We start from the raw sequence: 13,881 nt of genomic DNA, 5'->3' as shown, positions 1-13,881 counted from the left end.
AAGTACATTAGTTTTCTGCACCTGTCAGTGGTGAAAAATGCCCTGGTGAATCTGAGAGGCTCCCACAGTCAATACAGCCATCCACCTCTTGGAAAAATAAGTGCTAACTGGCTAGTTCGCTACGACCAGGGCTGACAGTCCCTTGAAGGCACAAAGGAGTGCATGAGCTGTGAGGAAGAACAACAGTAGGAAAAGGCAAGTTTTGGAACCTGAGTGAGGAAGGAGAGGAAATCACCAACCCATTGCAGGATTTGTTCACAGTGTGTCAGCAGTCTCATTCAGGAGTTGCATTCTTTGAACTTGTCATCTCATGGCCCAGTTTCAACCATTAAGAAGTTGTTCACCTTGGTCTCCATTTTCTTCTGTTTATATTTCACCTCACGACTCCACTCCATGTCTGAATAATTCTGATCCTCTCCCTGGCCTCACTCCCACGCATTTCAAGCAACTGTTGACTGCTAACTTTGTAGTGACTCACTTTTTGGCCAGCCTATTTGCTGTATGTTCAGCTATTTCATCTCTTAAGGCACCATCAACACATAAAAATGTTTTATAAAACTCCGCCAGGGCTGCTTTTAAAACAGCAGACGTAACTGATACTTGGTTTAGTTTCCTCCAGAAAGATTACAGATAGGCTGTGTTTACTCAACAGAAGTGTAAGGGCTGAAGGACCATATTCCCGTAGATGTCTGTCTTACGAAGGTTCACAGGCCTCTACCTCTTCGCCAACCTCAGCACCTTCCTCATCTTCCTTGCTATTTGTCTGAGCCTTCTGCAAAAGTTTCGGCCCTGCCAAGCCAATAACCAGGGCTCCAATTGGAGCAGTGATCAAAATAGCCAAGAAAGCTACTGTCAGTACATCCATTCCATACTTTTCCAGTAGCTCATCCTGGTGACTTCTTGCTGTGTCCAGGGCAAGGGAACCTATTGCAGCCTGCAGGAAAGAAAACATTGCTGAGATGGACCAAGTAACCTTTAGCACTGAAAGAGTATAAAAAGGGATTAATCATTAGTCAACATTTAACATAAAGTTGACGTTTTTGGTACATACAAAATACATACAATACATTCATTTCTAGGCAGTACGTGAAAAGTAAATCATAGAATCACAGAACGGTTTGGGCTGGAAGGAACCCTAAAGATCATCTAGTTCCAATCCCCCTGCCATGGGCAGGGACACCTTCCACTGGACCAAGTGTATTATACCTATGAGAACAATTTTCACTTGTTATACTTCAGATTTCCTAAGCTAATGAGTTTATCTGGGTGGTTCCCTCCTGTGAAGAACATTGCTTAGCTGCTATCTTGTCTACATTTCTGGAGAACGTGTGTTTAATGAAATGGGCCTGTATACTGCATATTGCAGCTGTTAAAATACCACGCCACGCCTTGAGAATGTGTCCTGACAGCAAACGATAAGTAACAGCATCTGAAAAATTAGTTCACAAATCTTGCAATAATCCTTGCCTGTTCTGATTAACGTGTGTTTGCAAGTGATCATGCTGCAGAGGTAATGTCTGTATGACTTAAGCAATCACTGAAATAAAGGAGCAGGAACCGAGTCGCAGAAGGCAAGGGCAGGGACTGGGAGAATGGAAAGCTGCCCATGGTTGGAGAGGATCAGGTTCAGGAGCACCTAAGGAACCTAAAGGTGCACAAGTCCATGGACCTGATGAAATACATCCGTGGGCCCCGAGGGAACTGGTGGATGGGGTTGCTAAACCTCTGTCCATCATATTCAAGAAGACATGGCGGTCTGGTGGGGAAACATAACCCCATCTTTGAAAAGGGGTAGAAAGGAGGATCCAGGGAACCAAGTATATTAAGAGTACCAAGCAGTAATTTAAAGCAGTTCTTGTTAGGATTTACAATTTATAGCCATTAAAAGATGGTTTTGATTCAAGCAATCTTCCAGTACTTGAAGGGGGCTACAAGGAACCTGGGGGGGACTTTTTACAAGGGCCTGTAGTGACAGGACAAGGGGTAACGGGTTTAAACTGAAAGAAGGGAGATTTAGATTGGACATCAGGAAGAAATTCTTCCCAGAGAGGGTGGTGAGGCACAGGAACAGGTTGCCCAGAGAAGCTGTGGATGCCCCATCCCTGGAAGTGTTCAAGGCCAGGCTGGATGAGGCTTGGAGCAACCTGGTCTAGTGGAAGGTGTCCCTGCCCATGGCAGGGGGCTTGGAAGTAGATGGTCTTTAAGGTCCCTTCCAACCCAAACGAGTCTGTGATTCTATGAATGCAGCCAGCCTGAGACTTCTCTAGCAGTATGGCTGTCAGACTGCCCCTTACCAAAATGACCACAAACTGAAAACCCATTCTGAGCCTCTGGTGTGACTGTCCCTGCAGACACTTCTTGTGGCGGAAGAGAGAAATGCTTTTACCTTTGTTTTCAGAGTTCTCTGAATCTGCATGTAAAGGCATGATAACCTGCAGTAGCTGAGCAAAAGTTAAACTTCCTATGATATATGTACAGTCCTCTGTCATTATTAAGAGTACAACCCAGGATGCAAGCAAAACACCTTCACATAGAAGGCTCTCCATGCACATTTCAGGCAGACTTAGGGCAGTTTAGAATATGGACTGTCCATATTCTACATTCTGCTTTTACTGAGCCTAATCCTCTCCCTGTTTGCTGCTGTGCTAGTTATGAGGAGCTTCGCCAAAGACAATAAATTTGGCCTGGAATGAAAGTGATGTTGGACTGTTTACCTGGACAGTAGCTTTGGGAATCCATGCCAATGAGACAAATATTTTCTCCTTGAAATTAAACCCAGCAAAACACACCATCATGAACGTTGCTATGATTCGCACAACTAGGGCAATGCCTAATATAGCAACACAGAGCCCTGCAACAAAGACAAAGACTTCTCAGTACATAGATCCCTGCAGGAAATAAGCCTCCTAAAACTGTAGCCTTACACTGGGGTTGGGCTTTGCTTTTTGGGTTTATTTTGGGGCAGTCAGCCATAGCCTGTTTTGCTTCAGATTTCTTTATAGAGATTCTTGGGAAGCCAGTACTGAAAGCTGGATAATTAGTGAATGATCTTACCAACAGTTTCAGGCCTGAGAGATGTAACAGATACTTCTGCTCCAATTAAACCAAAAAGAAAAGGTTGAAAGATATCCCATGCAACTGCGACAATTTTTTCTACTTCCCTCTGCAAGGAAAACAAATCTATCTGTAATTTCACAAAGATATGACCAAGTAGACACAACATTTAATTAATCAAAGGACAAAGTGAAAACGTATCATAAAGATTGTCCAGAATTGCTCCTCCATCTTTGACCTAATACTTAAAGATTCAAAATCTTTGAACAGTAACAGAGCAATATGCGGACAAGAGAAGAAATGTAAAGCATAGTTGATTTTCAGTATTTAAGAAGATGTAATTTGAACAGCTTTGCCATGAAGTTTCTGAGCCTTTGGGAACTGCATGCTAAATGTGTTCTTCCATTTTTATCTGAGCAGAATCAGACCCTCAGAAGTTTCAGTCATGACCTAACTCCACACATGCTTGTGAGCATTTCTCGGTCAGTATGTTAGGCTCTGTATTGATATATATTCACATACATGGTAACTTTCTGTAATGCTGATTGTTAAAGACTTCCAAAATAAATGTAAATTTTTTTTTTAAAATCTGTACACCCCCTAAAGCTTCATAAATGTACCATTACCACTCCTGGGAGAAATTTAAACTCCTGTCAAGCTGTACATTCAAGGGAGTTTTAGTACGGTATGTTTCTGTATGTAAATATTTACCTTTTCATCAGACCATCCCACACCTGCAACAAAAGCTAAGACTAATGTGCAGAGCCCTCCCGATCCAGGGAAGCCGAAGTAGATGCTGCTAAAAACAGCAAACATGGACAGCCCAAGTACAAAATATGACCTCTTCCATGCCAGAGATGCCTGTCGCCAAGGAAAGAGACAAACAAAAAAAGTTTATTTCTTATAGAAATGGAGGAAAAAAGGTTACTTATGTTAATTTTGAAAATAAGAATTTGAAAATGACAATTGCCACTGAATCAAAGCTTTCAAGTGAGACTTGAACTGCTCAGTCGAGTTGAGGGTAATTTTGGACATTAATTCCTAAGAAATTTAAATGTTGGAAATTTAATATTTTCTTTCCTCTGCCCATCCAGAATCTTATTGCCAGGAGGCTTTTTGTATCACAAGGAACATGATGCTCTATTCTAGCAGCCCTGCTTCAACTGATAACAGGATTTTCTACCTGTGCTTCAACTACTAGAACAGTTTATCCAAGGAGAGGTGAAATACTTGCCACAAGATGTTTTTAAGGACAAGTGAAACAAACATTTGCCAGGGAGAGGGCAAGTAAGTAATCACTTACAAAACACATCCTCACTTGATAGGCTTTGCAACGTGGCAGCTGCTAGCACTATACACAGCTTTCCCCAAAAGCAGCTTCACATGAATCTTGGAAATTGATAACTTAATAATATCATCCCTTAGCAAAGAATCTCTGTTTTATAAAAAGTTTTTTTTGCTGGGTTTTTACCTGATCGTGGCTTGGGAAATATCGAACAAACATTCCCAGAATCCCCCCAGCTGCTATGCCAACAGCAACCTCCAGCACTCCACGGAGCACATTGTACAAAGTAGAACCTACTTGGCAAAAGAGAAGCGGGTTCAGTAAGCCATACGCAGACCCTCCACGCACAAACCACACTGTAGACCTATGAGGATGATTCCAGGACAGTGTCTGTTTAAAATTACTTGGGGGCAAAGGGGCTCATGAGGGAACCTATGGCCCCAAAAGAACTGAATGGTGCAATTTTTTCCCTCTGAAAGCTCATGCCAAGAAAGCGTGCCAAGGAAGCCACAGGAAGAGTCACTGCAAGAACACTGCCAAACACAGTGAAGTTTGAAAGCACTTACGTTGGTCATGCAGCAACCAGGCTTGGCAGCTAAGGAAGCAGACAGGGAAAAATGTTCTCTGAAAGTTGTTGCGACCCACAACTCAGAGCAGACAATTTTTCACAAAGTCTTTTGATCATGGTTATTTCCCTCTTGATATTCAAGTCTATACATGAACTTTATAAGGAGATGTCATTAAGTTACAAACCAGTCAGTTGTAACAGAGCATGCACTCTTCAATAGATCACTGTTTTTCTCGATTTCTCCACATACAGACTAACCAGCATACCAGAAGAGAAAGCCATCCCAAGGCAAGTGTTGAAGCCTGTGATAGCCAGAATGTCATCAATGCTGCCAGCTGCCATTAGCAAAGTTGGGATGCCTTTCTCCACCCCATATCCCCTAGCTTGTAAAATCAGCATTGAGGGAACCACCACAGCAGGGGAGACTGCACCTAGAACAAAACTGAAAACACACAGGTTCAGCCTCTCTTAAAAAAAAAGCACTTTTTTTTTTTTAACTAAAAAACTTCAAAAAACCCCTGTTCTTTTAAGGTATAAAAAACCAGACCTTTACATAAGGTGTTTTCCTTACCTTTCCTTGCTAATTACAAGCAGGGATATTTCTATGCATATTTGCAATCAGCTGTTGCTTACTGCCCAACCCAATAGTATTAGAAGTAAAAGGCTCCACAGACTAAGACTGGAGTCTACAGCACAGGCCAGTTATGCTCCTTGATATATGCCTTGATTGTCCCATTTAGGAACCTGGTCCAGACACATGTGTGACTTAGTAGCCCAATTCCTCCTCATAAAAATCAATGTGTGTCAGAGAAGTTCATCCATCTTGCTCCAGTGTATGGGGACCAAATTCCCCACGGTTAGTCTTGATAGAACTAGATGGAAAAGGTTTCCTTTTCAAGGATATTACATGTCATATCCTGACTTGTGACAGGAAGACTGTCCTACATGCATCTCTCTACAGGAAATTCTGAATTTCAGCGTGAAGATTCTCCGAATTGTGGTATCATTTACTGTCCCTAAAAGCCCTCTGTGTTGTGGTTAAAGACTCAGGGATTGCACCATCCTTCCTTCTTCAAGCACCCAGATCACAAACAGAAGAGTAGTGATGCAAGTACTCCTCTGCAGCTTGGAAACCTGACCTTTAAATTAGCCACGGAGGCAGAGATGAACGGTAAGCCAACAACCACAGGGGCTAAGCATAGCTTCCTAACTGGCATTATACCGAGGTCTGCGTGGCACAGAGAACTAACTGCACTTGGATTGTTTAATTGTAGCATGAGAACAGGCACTTTTGTCATATGGGAGAAAAGAAAGTACATTACCCTAATATAAATCCCCACTGCCATGGCAAATGCAAGAACAAGTAGGCCAGAACAGCAGCTGTGCATGTTTCTGAGAGGCACGGTCCGCAAGCAAGCCGTAAACAGACTGCTTTGAGCTTCTTGAGAGCCTGCAGTATACAAGCACATTCAGAAATTAGCATCAGTATCCTTGGCTTTGCAGAGAAGAAATACATTCTGATGTGGTTCATTAAAAGAATCCCTCCTGAGCTGCAGCACAGGATACAGCAGCTTCACATGGCCTGAGTCAGAGATAGGCTCAAGCACAACCGGATTTGTGTATAAAGTTTCATGTGAAACCCAGTGAATCTAGGTTCAACAAGGTTCCTGCATGTCACAGGAAGGAGTGGCAGAAAATTGCATTTGGCTTCTTGTGCAGAACAAACTAAATGTGAAATTAGGGCTGAGAATTACCAAAGCAACTGACATCTTTGCCTTCTCAGCTTCAATTACATGAGGAACAATTGTAGCTACATCAAAGTCTTGCTACATGCAGAGTCCAAATGACAGTTTTGATGGCCACATGGGAGAAAAGTGAGTCAAAGATGAAGCTCCTTTGGCAAAAAAAGTTGCCATGGAATAGAAAGTAAAGCAATCTCAAAGAAATGGGCATCCAAACTGTGTGTAACACACAGTCCATGCTCATACAAGCAGTGTCTTGGAAAAATGGATCATAGGAATCTAGGAAACCAGGCATTTTTCAAGAATGACAAAACCCTATTTTCCTAAATATCTGAAGCTCTGGCAACTCCCTACAACTCCCTACTATCTAGGTAAAGAAAAATCAGTTTGGTTGTTCTGAACTAGCTGTACTTGACCTAAGTTTTATATCAACTTTAAGGAATCATAGAATCACAGAACGGTTTGGGTGGGAAGGGACCTTAAAGATCATCTAGTCCCAACCCCCCTGCCATGGGCAGGGACACCTTCCACTAGACCAGGTTGCTCAAAGCCTCCTCCAGCCTGGCCTTGAACACTTCCAGCTTCTCTGGGCAACCTGTTCCAGTGCCTCAACACCCTCTCCGTGAAGAACTTCCTCCTGGTATCAAATCTAAACCTCCCCACTTTCAGTCTAAACCTGTTACCCCTTGTTCTGTCACCACAGACCCTTGTAAAAAGTCCCCCCCAGCTTCCTTGTAGCCCCTTCAGGTACTGGAGGGTGCTATCAGGTCTCCCCGGAGCCTTCCCTTCTCCAGGCTGAACAAGCCCAACTCTCTCAGCCTGTCCCCATAGCAGAGGTGCTCCAGCCCTCTGAGCATCTCCGTGGCCTCCTCTGGACAGCTCCAACCAGTCTATCTCCTTCTTATGTTGGGGGTTCCACAGCTGGACACAGCACTCCAGGTGGGGTCTCACGAGAGCAGAGTAGAGGGGGGGAGAGAGAGAATCACCTCCCTTGACCTGCTGGTTAAACAGATAGGGGCCAATACGGTACAGCTTTATTTCAGCCAGTAAAACCTTGCCTTCATTAATCTAGGGAACATCATGTTTTATAGTGTACCTAGGAAGACTATTTTTCTAATCACAAGAGCACTGTGGTCTTTATTGTGATGTGAAACATTGTTTCTGTAGTACAGCAGGACTCATCTATGCAGTTTATATACTTGCATTAAAATGACAATGATTTAAAAAAAAAAACGTAAAAAAGACACAAGGATTTGGATTTTTTAGGTTGGTTGGTTTTCTTTGATTGGTGTCAGCATAAGCAAAATTCTCTTTCAAGAACTGGGGATCCCTTCCTTTTCTCATTTTAATTTGTCAGTGTAAACTGGCAGGAAGTTTGTCAGGGAGTGTAAATTCATCCTGACAGACCATGACAGAGCACATGTCCTCAAGATGCTGTCCTCATGGAATTCAGGAAGTTTCTTTAAGGCAAAGGAGAAAGTAGTTCTGAAATAGGTTTTCTTCAGGTATTTCTGGGATTGCTTGCCTACTCTAAAAATCCATATGCCAATATTAACGTATGACTATACAATAGAAACTATGCTTTCTGTAGTGCTCTAATTTGCAGATCAAGATTGAACAGTTCAATATTTTTAACAGAAACTTTTTTTTTTTTTGGAGGGCTGTTACATAATTTGCCTCACATAAATGGCTGGTGCCTTACCTTTGGATCCAGGCCAAGTCCTGCTCGGGTCAAGATAATTGAAAGAGCAATATTCCTCAGTGCTGCAGACCAACGTAGATTTATCTGGACGATATCACTAATGAAAGGGGTATTTTGGATTAGGAAACCAGCAAGTAGCATCCCTTAAATGAAAGCAAATAAGCTCCTGTCAAATGATTTGGTGTTATTGCATGAGAAAAGCTTGCATAGCATTCTTAAAAATAAACACCATAGTGTGTATTTTTGAGAGACAAAGAAGTAATTCACGTCCTGAATTATTAGCCATGTTTTAATGATGGGGACCAAGGTATGGGAAACATGTTTAAAGCAATGAAAGTGGGCTAAGAACACACCAGCTCAGGGGTGAATAAATCCACAGGATGCTGACACATAGCTTTAGTGCGAGTCTTTCAGCAGGTGCAGGTCATACTTACCATAAGCAGAGACATCTCTGCATCCTTAAGGATATTTTTCTTGTTAGCTTGTTTTAGCATGAAAAGAGGAAGATTGTCTAATATTGCATATTTATCTCAGAACTTGGAAATTGTTAAAAATCCTTTTAGATGTAAGAAATGCAGATCTCACAGGAACCGTAATGCTGAGTTCATTGGGAAATATATTCTAAAAGAGCTAATCATGGACTTAGACATTTTAAAATATTCTGGCGATACAACTCTTACGCAAAGAGGGAAAAAAAGACCGTAAAAATCAGGAACTTGTTCTTATCCTCTATTTGAGCTACTTGCAAGATCCAACCTTTTGCAGATACTAACAAAACTGTCTAATCAGAGACTTCCTGCAAAGCTATTGGAACTGTAGTTCTGAAAGGATACAGAAAAGTACAGCATAAGCGACTTTAAATATAGATCTGCAGAGTTCCACTGCAGGTCCTGATGATTAAAAGATACATTTTGGTGACGTAATTTTATATTAGCCACATTAAGAAACAGGAAACCGAAGGAGACAAAAAGTCAAACAAGACTGTGCTTAAGCTGGCCCCATCCTGGCGTGAACCTTGGCTATGGACTTGGTTTGTCCTGGAACATGCCAAACTCTCAGTCACTGTTCATCCCACTGCCTCCCAGAAAAACAAAAGTGGTGTAATTAATCTTCAGTACCTCAGGACAATTATAGGCTAGCATAGTGATCACATCCTCCTTCCAACGTTGCTCCAAGTCTCTCTACAACTGATGTCCGTCACTAGAGCTACCCCAATCTAGAAATGTACTTAAAGCACAAAACTCCGCCTCAGAGTGTATCTTCACTGTTCTGCTCCATGCTGCCTGCTGCAGAAACCTCTCTGCAAGTTACACCTAAAATACACTATGTGACTGTTTCAGTAACTGTTTCACTCCTTTTTTCTCTCCAGCAGAGGCTTATTATAATGTGCATAAGTGCTCAGCCAGCCACATTGCTCTCAACTGCACTGGGCACAAATGGATTAAAGGCATGTCAGAGTACAGATTTGTATTTTTAGTGTAAAAAAGGAATATTCAAAGACATTGTCTGTCTCCTGACGCATAGATTTCTCCAGCTTTTCTCAAAGACTGGGGATCTGAACAATAAACTCTGTCCTAAGCAACTCAACAGACATGTGCTGTCATGCTTAAGTTTCTGTTGTTCAGTATTACCAGTCTGACAGGCATTTTCATGCCTAACTCATAACTTATAGATACAGTGATAATTAAAAAAAAAAATAGAATCCAAATGGTCAGATTATTTTTTTTTTAAGGGAGCTATTTATCTAGACAGGGCAGACTCCCTGTGTGCTACATTCTGTATTCACATTACTGCAGGCACACATGCTATATGCAAAACCTCCCTCCCTCTCATTTGAATTTTTTCTCGCTCATGAAACTAAGCAGTGCAAGAACATGCATGCCGCCTGGACACAGCCGTGTATGAAGCTACCTAGCCCTTCTGTTAGGAGTTCTAAAGTGCGAGGCACGACACCAGCTGTGCACATTACAAAATCGCATCCGTGCACTACAGGCAGGTATTTGTAGCGCCACTTGCCATCAAGTTTTACTGCCTCTCAACAGCTTTCCCCATTTATGCACTCAGCTTAGTAAGGGGGCAGCGTACAGCTGGTGAGAACCACCTGCAGCTTCATTGACATCACAGCACTTCACAATATTGTACTGATCTAACCAAAACCTCCTCTGGGAAAAGAAGTCTGAAAAGGTTCTGATGATGTCAGAATTAATGTCATTATGTAAAATAAAGATTTTGATATAAAAAACAATGTTATGATTGATTCAAAGTAACTCTTCAGACAATTTATTCCTTGTGGTGAATTTATTCAGGATTCAGTTATTTTGAGATAAAGAAAGGAGAAGAAACAAATTGCTTTGGATTACCAGCAGTAGGAAATTCCTGTAGTGTTTTCGTAGGAAAACATTTTCATTGTGCAAGATACATGCAAAACAGCTCAGCAAGAATTTCCTTATGAATTAATTATTCTGCTATAACAGGAGGTCTAGATTAAGATTATCCTCTTTGGGGAGATCGATCACAAATTTTAAGTCACTGTGCAAAGGGGGACTGAAGGACAACCACCTTTGAATCTGTAGGTATACAGTTCTCTGTCCCTCAAAGAACTAAGAGTAGAGTCTTAGTAACATACAGACAACTTCACTTGAGCCAATTTGGGGAATTTTGCACCTTCTCGAAAAGGACCGGACAAAAGTCACTTGGAAAAGCTACAGATTTTGAGTGTGATGCAGTTTGTTTGTTCTCAGTCTAAACATACCTATCATGCAGATACTACTTGACAATTTAAAAAACAGAAATACACAGAAAGAAAAGAAGGAAAGATATCTTACCCAGCAGAGCAGGGAGAGGGGGTAGTGTTCGTATTTTAATTAATCCAAAAATGATACCTCCAAAGACAGCAAAAAAATAAAGAAACAGAATTCCAAAAATATTTCCACCTGGGAGACACTCAGTCCCAGTGATGGACCAAACCACAGCCCAAACCAGGACCACGACTGCAACTGGAACAAAACAAGAAATACTTATATTTAATCATCTCTCAGGGACAAATTTGTTTGCTGTTAGATCACATTTGTTGCTCTGCGAATGACAGAGGTACCAAGACTTTCAGAAATAAAATCACCTACCTTAAAAATTAGTTTAATCATAACAATGCATGTAACCTTAGGTGTCCTCTAAAATGATGTTCTGATTTTATAGATGTTAAGATACTTCATAAAAATGATAGGGAACATCATTATGGACCAAAAAGTTCTAAGTGAGCTTTGGGCCGCTGTGGAAAGCACTCAACAGGTCCCAGACTTAAACCAAAGACTTTCACTAACTTATCTTGCATCTGCTTGTCTTCCTTCAGAACTGCAGTAAGAACCTGCTGCTCTACAGCCTGGCATATCTTCAGGGTAATGGCTGCAGCTCCAGTCTAATTTTATAAAGAATTTAAGTGTATTTTTTTTGCAATACATTGCTATCCCTGGGAAAAAAAAAAGATCTGAAGAAGGTCACAAATCTGGACCACCTGAAATTGTACTTGCCTTGACACAACAAAGAAAGAGGGATAATGGACAGGGAAAAAAATTCCTGAAAAATATTATGAGAATATTAAGTAAATAATTCTAAAATACTGAAAATACTAGGCTTTTTCCAGGTTCCCAAATCTGTTCTTACAGTTGTCCAACATGAACAGGCATGCATAGACATAAAAGCATCAGACGGAAGGAGAGGAAAAAATGTGTTGAATAAATCGCTCTTCTCATAATTGTAGGACAATGTGTTGCCTTTTCAGACTGGATTTTTCTTAATCTTATTTGAGGGTGACTGGAGGCAAAGGGAAGACCTGTAGATTTCCAAATATAAAAGCCTAAGAATCCCAAGTGAGAGAGAGAATGGAGGCTGTGGAAGCAGTCAAAGCCACAGGAAGTGTCTTTTGTTAGGAAAAGTCTGAAATAACTGGTTATCCAGGCATTCTCTTCTGTGAGCCTTCAGTGCAGGGCAAATCTTAAACAGAATGGGGCAGATTGCCTTGTAGTTAGGATTCTTGCCTTTGCAAGCCTGGGGTATTAAAGACAAAAAGAAGGTACATCACTGCAAAGTCTCATATTTCTTGCTTAATTCAACAAAAAAACATTCAGTGTGCCAAAAATACCACTTTTTTTATAATCACCTTAAAGTTCTCACACAACAATGAACTATCGTGATGGGAATTAGAAGGTCTCTTTTTCTGGTGAAAACAATTTGCAATGCAAAACCAAAACATACCTACCATGTTAAACACCGAAGTGAGGATGGAGAAACAAACACTATACATTCAAATCTTTGTTTCACCTTATTTAGTTTTTTGTGCTAAAATACTGAAAAATAAGTGTGGCATGTAAAACATAGCTATTCTCCTTCATTATATCCAAGGATAATGGACAGATATAATCACATCCATAGGAACAAGTACTTCATTTGCCATTTCTCATTTTAATTAAACTCTGGCCTTTTTACATACCATTTGTCACTGCTCGGGCCAGTAAACCCTGAGGAGGACAAGTAAGTATTTGCCTCCATGTTCTTGCAGGTACTGAAGCTGCTGCTATCGGTTCTGGAGGTTGCTGAGCACTGTGATTCAAGAGAGCAGTTTCTTCTGTTTGTATATTCCCATCAGCACCTTTGACAACTGCTGTTGGTCCCTCCTGGAGGAAAACCACAAGACTCGCTCAGAAGCGGCACTGTATACATTTGAAGTCATGTACAAGACCTGAAATCTGCTGTGCTGCACTAGATCCACACTGTCTGCAGGTGACCACATTAGCTAAACAATTGCTTTCTAGTACATTTGGGATTTTTGGTTATGTGTTTGTTTTTGCATGGAATGAACTGCATGTGAGAGACCGCAGGCCATCTGCCAGACAGTTGCCTTTTCTTATCTACATCACACAAGACTCCTGCCCCAGTACAAATAGCACCTGTTCAGCAACAATATCAGCATATTTGATGAAGAACCAATATTAACAGGCTAGGTTTAGCTTGTCTTGTTATGAGCTAAGTATTTATTAGTATTTTCTACAATTTGATAAGGTTCTGCTTTCAGACTGGATTTCAGAATACAGTTAATGATTAGCATCATTCAAGTGAGACAGTGTCTTTAATATAACTTCTAAACAATTTCTGTTGCAAAGCCTTCAACCAAAATATCAAAACCTACTTATGATTAGACAAAGATGAAAGAAACAGAACAGCTGGCCAGTGCACGCATTACTCACACGATCCATTGCTGGAAGACTCAAGCTTGTAAGTCAAGGTAGAGATGGAGAAATACTACCCTGGGAGTTGTTTCCTTGAAGAATGGTTCCTTGAAGCTGTTCTCTTATACTGATTCATCTACTAATCCATATTCATAGCCAAAGCCCTTTTTTGACCATTTTTGGGTATTTGTCTCACTTCATTTTAGAGTTCTTATTTTGAGAAGTTAATCATCTACCTTCCTGTATGACTATTCACCTTCATGTCAACTCATTGTCATAGCATGGACATGGAATTCTTGCCTATACTG

At 41.1% G+C, this 13,881-nt stretch overlaps 1 protein-coding gene across 1 annotated transcript; it reads right to left on the bottom strand.

Annotated features, from left to right (window-relative positions):
- Positions 1-304: 304 nt before the first annotated feature.
- Positions 305-13,021, bottom strand: SLC9B2 (solute carrier family 9, subfamily B (NHA2, cation proton antiporter 2), member 2; the record flags this gene model as incomplete). The annotated part of the gene is made up of 10 exons (XM_010159161.1): positions 305-934; positions 2,715-2,851; positions 3,055-3,163; positions 3,766-3,915; positions 4,526-4,632; positions 5,174-5,349; positions 6,230-6,357; positions 8,352-8,494; positions 11,177-11,347; positions 12,838-13,021. Coding segments are annotated over 10 exons (1,545 nt in total), but the record flags the coding sequence as incomplete, so codon positions are not given.
- Positions 13,022-13,881: the final 860 nt, after the last annotated feature.

The sequence above is a fragment of the Eurypyga helias genome, unplaced genomic scaffold (genome assembly GCF_000690775.1).
Source record: "Eurypyga helias isolate BGI_N326 unplaced genomic scaffold, ASM69077v1 scaffold3689, whole genome shotgun sequence".
Classification (NCBI taxonomy): Eukaryota; Metazoa; Chordata; class Aves; order Eurypygiformes; family Eurypygidae; genus Eurypyga; species Eurypyga helias.
This window is presented reverse-complemented; position numbering and strand designations above follow the sequence as displayed.